We start from the raw sequence: 6,682 nt of genomic DNA, 5'->3' as shown, positions 1-6,682 counted from the left end.
CCTGTCAACACCACATCTGCCCACACCACATCTGTTCCCACCACTCCTACCACAATACCTGCCACATACACAACACGGGGCCATGTCACCTACACACACACACACACACACCCACACACACACGCACACACACTACGTCTTTTAGGGTGTTTGTTTTAGGACAGTCTCATCATCATCATCATCATCTATATACTCTCCCTTCCCTACTTTCCCCTCCTCTTCACATATTCCCTCCTCTCCTCCATCCCTCAATACCAGTCCCATCTACTCTTCCTTCTCTACTTTCATTCGTCTTCATATCTACCTTTCCCCCTTCTTTCCCTCTCCTCCTCCTCCTCCATCCCTCAATACCAGTTCCATCTACTCTTCTTTCTCTACTTTCATTCGCCTTCACATCTACCTTTTTCCCTTCTTTCCCTCTCCTCCTCCTCCTCCTCATCATCATCATCATCACGTACCTCGTTCTTGGTCACACGGTCCCAGTCGAGCAGCAGGAACTCGAGGCTGATGCTGTCGAGGCCCTCCACGCCCACGGGCAGGTCGAAGACGAAGGACTCATTGAAGACCGGGTTGAGTGTCCGCTTCTTGACGTGCGTTTTCTTCTTGGCGACGCGCTGCCCGTTGTACAGCAGGTAGATCTTGACGTACGGGTCTGGGGAGAGGGAGGGCAGTGAGTCAGGTGGTACTGGAGGGAGAGTAGATTAAGAAGAATATGTCGGACTGGCGTGGAGAATTAGAGGAAAATGAAGGAAGGAGGTAAAGTATAGTGAGGGTAGTGTAGCGGTTGGGAGTTAAAGGGCAGACTGAAGAAATAAAGGTAGAGAAAACGGGAAGATTTAGAGGGTCACTACAGAAGTATAGGCGAAGTGAGAGGAACGAAGGAAGGAAATAATACGTTAAGGGAAGAGATAATAGGGAAGGAAGACTGGTGCAGGGATTGATGAGAGGAATGAATATGTGGAGAAGAAAGAACAGATAAGGAAGATAAGAAAGAATATGTCGTACTGACGTGAAGGATTGGAGGAAAAGGAAGAAAGGGAGGGAAAGATTGAGGGAAGGAATATGGAAGGAGGTATAGGTGGAGTGTGAGGGAAAAAGGAAGGATAGAATAGGAAAGTAGGGAAGGAAAAGCTGGTGAAGGAAAGGAGGAAAAGAATGAACCTGTGGAAAGGAAAGTGGAGAAGAATAAGTGGAGGGATGGAGGATAAGAAGGAATATATGAAGTAGGAAAGGAAGCATATATAGATGGTACAGGCGTGGAGGGAAAGATGAGAGAAAAAAATGAGTAAAGAGATAAGAGAATGTAGAGGAGGAGGAGAAAGTTAGGAATGAGGAAAATGTGGAGAGAGATGACTGATAGGGAAGGAGGAGAAAGTGGAGTGAAAGATGGGGAGAAGGAATATGAAGAGAGGAAAACGTAGGGAGGGATGGAGAGCAGGAGAAAATAGGTATATAGAGAAAGATAAATATAGGGAAGCAGGTGATGGAATGGAGGAGAGGAGGACTGAATCTGCAAAGAGGAAGAGGAGGAGTAGGGAAGGAAGAGAGGAGGAGGAAGAAAAAAAGTGTGAAGAGGAATTAAGTATCGGTAAGGAAGAGAAGGTGAAATGATGGAGGAAAGAAAGGAAAATATGAAAAGGAGGGGAAAACAAAGAACGGGAAGGTGAGGGCGGTGGTAGACGCCGTAGAAAAGGGAAGGCAGGAAGGAAGGTTCATACAATTAGTTAGAATGACGAAGGGGATGATGGAAGGACAGAGTAAGGGAAAGAGGATAAAGTTAAGGAAGAGGGAAAGAAGGCAAAAGAGGGGAGGGGAAGGGAGAGAGGAAATGAGAGGAAGAAAGATGGAAGAAGGAGAAAGAAGATGGATGACTTAGACGTTGCTACAAGAAGAAAAATAAATGGAAATATGGAATTGAAGGATGAACAAGGGAAAATAAAGTCTGATAAAGGTACAGAACAGGTGGTTAGACAGGTATTTGGAGGCATGGAAGGAAAGTGAAGGGAAGGAAGAGGAGCTAGGAGGAAAAGGGTGATGGAGAGAGAAGGAGAGAATGGGAGGAAAGGAGAGGGAGAAGGAGTGAAAGGTAGGAGGGTATTTAGAGAGAGAGAGAGAGAGAGAGAGAGAGAGAGAGAGAGAGGACCATTAATTCCTCCCCCAACTTTACCTTATATAATCTCCCTCTCTCCCTCTTCTTCCTCCTCCTCCTCCTCTTCTGTCTTAATTTTTCCTCCCATTTCTCTCCACCCTTTCTCTCCCCCTTCTTCTTCTTTCAGTCTCTCTTTACTTTATCCTTTATCTCCTTTCTTCCTTTCTCTTTCTCTCTCAATCATCCATCTCTCTCCTTCTTCCCTTTTTCCCTCTTTCCTCCTTCCATTTCCTTCCTTCTTTCCCTCTTACTTTCTCCTCTTTCTCCTTCCCCTCTCTTCCTCTCTTCCATTCTCCTTCCTTCTTCCTCTTCCCTCCTTCCCCTTCCCGTAAAACTCCTCCCCTCGCAATCCTCCTCCTCCTCCTCCTCCTCCGTCCATTCCTCTTATCTTCCTCGTCCAGCCATGCTTCTCTCTCTCTCTCTCAAAATGGTAATAGTAATAGCTTTGAGAAGATTTTAAAGTTTATGCTAATATTTTTAAGATGGAATTAAGGATATGCGTAACAATTATCCTTTTTGTTCTTGTTTTTGGATGAGTATTTGCATTATTTGATATGTTAATAGGGAGGGAAGGGAGAGAGGCAATGAGGGATGTCACATTATTATTATTATCATTTATATTATTTCTATTGCTACGATTACCAGATAGCGCCGGAAGAATACAAAATACTATAGAGATACAACATTCGTAATCCCAACGCACTTCAGCTACACAATCTTTTTCATTACCGGGTCTATACACGCGCATTTGCTAAGGCTTACGTAGAGGTTGTGGGTATTTCCATGGGTAGTTTTATGAGCCTAGTGATAGTTTAACAAGGCCATGAACGTGAAAATAACACCGACTAATTTCCTTTGTGGCCTTGGGAATATCTGTGAGGGCCGCGGAAAAGTCTGAGAATGCTAGGTCGTATTCTTAAGACTTCGGCGCCCAAGCACACACATTTGGCAAGGCTTTCGAAGGAGTTGTGGGCATTTGCAAGGGTAGTTTAATAACCCTGGTGAAAGTTAAACCATTTTTCTGTACCATGAACGTGAAAAATATGAGAACCCGACTGATCTCCTTTTCGGCCCGTGGATTTGTAGGAGCCGGAACAGTCTGAGAATCAACGCTGCCAGATTGTCGTACTCAGCCTCTTACATTTACCAACTCAACCCAAAAAACTGTCTCCTGGGCCTCCAAAGCTAGATTCATTGAAGTTTATCGTTAAAATAGTTATCGATAATTCCTGATGTTTCTTGGCAATAGTTAGGCGTCAAAAATCGGTAAATACTATGCTCTGAGTACGATAATCTTGCAACGGTGCTGATAATACGGGGTTAAGACACATAAAGACACAGGGAATCAAGGGAAGATGGAATGAAGTAATGTAAAGTAAATAATAAAGTAATGTTCGCCCCACCACTCACCTGAGAGCCCCGTGATGTCCATCTTGGGCAGGTTGCGGGCCTTCAGTACCACCACGGTGAGGCGGTTGGCGGCGGGCTGGTGACACAGGGACACCAGCAGCTCCCCGCGACCCTGCGAGCGGACCTGTAGGAGGGGGAGGAGGGGACATGTATCAAGGCACCACCTGCGTATCCCTCCTGACTCTCCAACTCTGCTTCCTTCCTTCCTGCCCTTCCTTCCCTCCTCTGGTGTGCTCTTCACTTTACTCTTAATCTTTACTCTTTTTTAGTTTCCCTTTCCTTTCCCTTCCCTGTTCTCCTGCTCTTCCTTGCTCTCCTGTCACTCTTTCTTTCCCTCCCTTCCTTCCTTGCCCTTCCCTGTTCTCCTGCTCTTCCTTACTCTCCCTTCACTTTCTTTCCCTCCCTTCCTTCCTTTCCCTTCCCTGTTCTCCTGCTCTTCCTTACTCTCCCTTCACTTTCTTTCCCTCCCTTCCTTCCTTGCCCTTCCCTGTCCTCCTTCTGCTCTTCCTTACTCTCCCTTCACTTTCTTTCCCTCCCTTCTTTGCCCTTCCCTGTTCTCCTTCTGCTCTCCCTTACTCTCCCGTCACTCTTTCTTTCCCTCCCTTCCTTCCTTGCCCTTCCCTGTTCTCCTTCTGCGCATCCTTGCTCTTCCATTACTCTTTCTTTCCCTCCCTTCCTTCCTTTCCCTTCCCTGTTCTCCTTCTGGGCTTCCTTGCTCTTCCATTACTCTTTCTTTCCCTCCCTTCCTTCCTTGCCCTTCCCTGTTCTCCTGCTCTTCCTTACTCTCCCTTCACTTTCTTTCCCTCCCTTCCTTCCTTGCCCTTCCCTGTTCTCCTGCTCTTCCTTACTCTCCCTTCACTCTTTCCTTCCCTCCCTTCCTTCCTTGCCCTTCCCTGTTCTCCTGCTCTTCCTTACTCTCCCTTCACTTTCTTTCCCTCCCTTCCTTCCTTTCCCTTCCCTGTTCTCCTTCTGCTCTTCCTTACTCTCCCTTCACTCTTTCTTTTCTTTTCCTCCCCTTCTTTCCTTGCCCTTCCCTGCCCTATCTTGCACACCATCTTCTCCCCTCGACTCCGGAAGCAAATCTACGGGAAGGCAAGTGTTACAATGACCCCTGCATACCCTTCTTGACACCCTCCCCTCTCTCCTCTCCCCACTCGTCTCCTCCCTTGTCTCCCCTCCTTTCCCCTCTCCCTGGTCGCCTTTATGATTTATCCTCCTCTTTTTTTTCCTCATCTCTTCCTCTTGTCTCTTCTCTCTTGTTTTCTCACGTCCTGTTTTCCCTTGTCTTCCTTCCTCCTCTTTATTTTTTCTTCCTCTTCCTTCCCTTTTCCCTTGCTCTCCTCCTCCCCTTGACTTACCTTCCCTTATACTTTCCTCTCTCCTCGTGTTTCCTGCCTTCCCTTACCCTAATATCTACCCCTCGTTTCCCTCCCTTGCCTTCCCTTACCCTCCCTTATACTTCCCTCTCTCCCCGTGTCTCCTGCTTTTCCCTACCCTAATATCTACCCCTCATCTCTCCCTCTCTTACCTTCCCTTACCCTCCCTTATACCTCCCTCTCTCCCCGTGTCTCCTGCCTTCCCTTACCCTAATATTTACCCCTCGTTTCCCTCCCTTACCTTCCCTTACCCTCCCTTATACCTCCCTCTCTCCCCGTGTCTCCTGCCTTTCCTTACCCTAATATCTACCCCTCGTCTCTCCCTTACTCTCTCTTACCCTTGGCTTCCCTTCCCTTATCCTTCCCTCCCTTCCCCTCCCCTCTATATGCCTTTCATTGTCTCTCTCCCTTCCTTACCCTCTCTTACCCTTGGCTTCCCTTCCCTTATCCTTCCCTCCCTTCCCCTCCCCTCTGTATACCTTTCATTGTCTCTCTCCCTTCCTTACCCTCCCTTCCCTTATACTTCCCTCCCTTCGTACCTCCTCCCTTCCCTTACCCTTATTATCCACCCCTCTTCTTGTCTCTCCCTCCCTTACCTTCTCTTACCTTCGACTTCCCTTCCCTTATCCTCCCCTCCCCTTCGTGTCCCTTCCTCTCCCTTCCTTTCTACTCCATTGTGCCTCTCCCCCCCTCACCCCACCCCCGTTAACATGTCTACGCTCCCCATGCATCATAAGGGTCTAAATACTGCTCCATTTTATCTCCCTTTTCTCCACTTTTCTCCCTGCATTTTGTCTCCCTTACCTCCTACGCCCAAAGACTAATCTCCCCCTTCTCCCCCTTCTCTGTGTCTCTCTGTCTCCTCCTCCTCCTCCTCCTCCTCCTCCTCCTCCTCCTCCTCCGGCGGCTTACCTCAAGGATCAGTGCTTGGCCCCATGCTCTTCTTAATTTATGTTAATGATATCGATGATGGGCTCACTTGCAAAGTATCAAAATTTGCTGATGACACAAAAATCGCTAGTAAAGTAACTGCGACACTCGACGAAGAAGCTTTACAATCAGATCTAGATCGACTTGCACGTTGGGCCAATCAATGGCAAATTAAATATAACGTTGACAAATGTAAAGTGTTGCACATCGGAAAAAATAACAATCGCGTTCGGTACGTAATGAATGGCCAACAACTTTCTGCAGTAAGTAAAGAAAAGGATCTTGGAATCACTATATCAAGCGATTTAAAGCCCGGTCAGCATTGTTCAGAGGTAGTTAAAACTGCAAACAAATTGGTTGGCTTCATCGGACGAGTCTTTAATAATAAATCGGAAAAAGTAATATTAAAACTGTATAATTTGTTGGTTCGACCCCATATAGAGTACTGTGTACAGTTTTGGTCTCCATATTACAGAAAAGACAGAAAAGTTGGAACGGGTTCAACGAAGAGTAACAAAGATGATTCCTAGGTTGAGAAATTTATCATATGAACAAAGGCTTAAAGAAGTAAATTTATTCAGCCTATCAAAACGAAGAATGCGAGGCGATCTAATAGAAGTGTTTAAAATGTTTAAAGGATTCAGTAATATTAATGCGGAAGATTACTTTACAATTGATCGATCAAATAGAACAAGAAGAAGTCAGAATTTGAAGATAAGTGGTAAAAGATTATCGTCGCACGAAGCTAAACACTTCTTCTTCAATCGAGTTGTTAATGTTTGGAACTCTCTACCCTGTGATGTCGTTGATAGTACAA

At 46.3% G+C, this 6,682-nt stretch overlaps 1 protein-coding gene across 1 annotated transcript in view; it reads right to left on the bottom strand.

Moving 5' to 3' along the window:
- The window catches only part of LOC126986559 (synaptotagmin-4-like), a 43,683-nt gene that overhangs the window by 4,092 nt on the left and 32,909 nt on the right, over positions 1–6,682 (bottom strand). The window contains exons 7-8 of the mRNA XM_050842826.1: positions 3,560–3,683; positions 459–652 (exon numbers count right to left, since the gene is read on the bottom strand). Of these exons, the coding sequence (XP_050698783.1) occupies positions 459–652; positions 3,560–3,683 (318 nt within the window). The remainder of the gene's footprint in view (positions 1–458; positions 653–3,559; positions 3,684–6,682) is intronic.

Source organism: Eriocheir sinensis, chromosome 62 (assembly GCF_024679095.1).
Source record: "Eriocheir sinensis breed Jianghai 21 chromosome 62, ASM2467909v1, whole genome shotgun sequence".
Taxonomy (NCBI): domain Eukaryota; kingdom Metazoa; phylum Arthropoda; class Malacostraca; order Decapoda; family Varunidae; genus Eriocheir; species Eriocheir sinensis.
The sequence above is the reverse complement of the archived record's forward strand: the minus strand, read 5'-3'. Positions and strand labels throughout refer to the sequence as shown.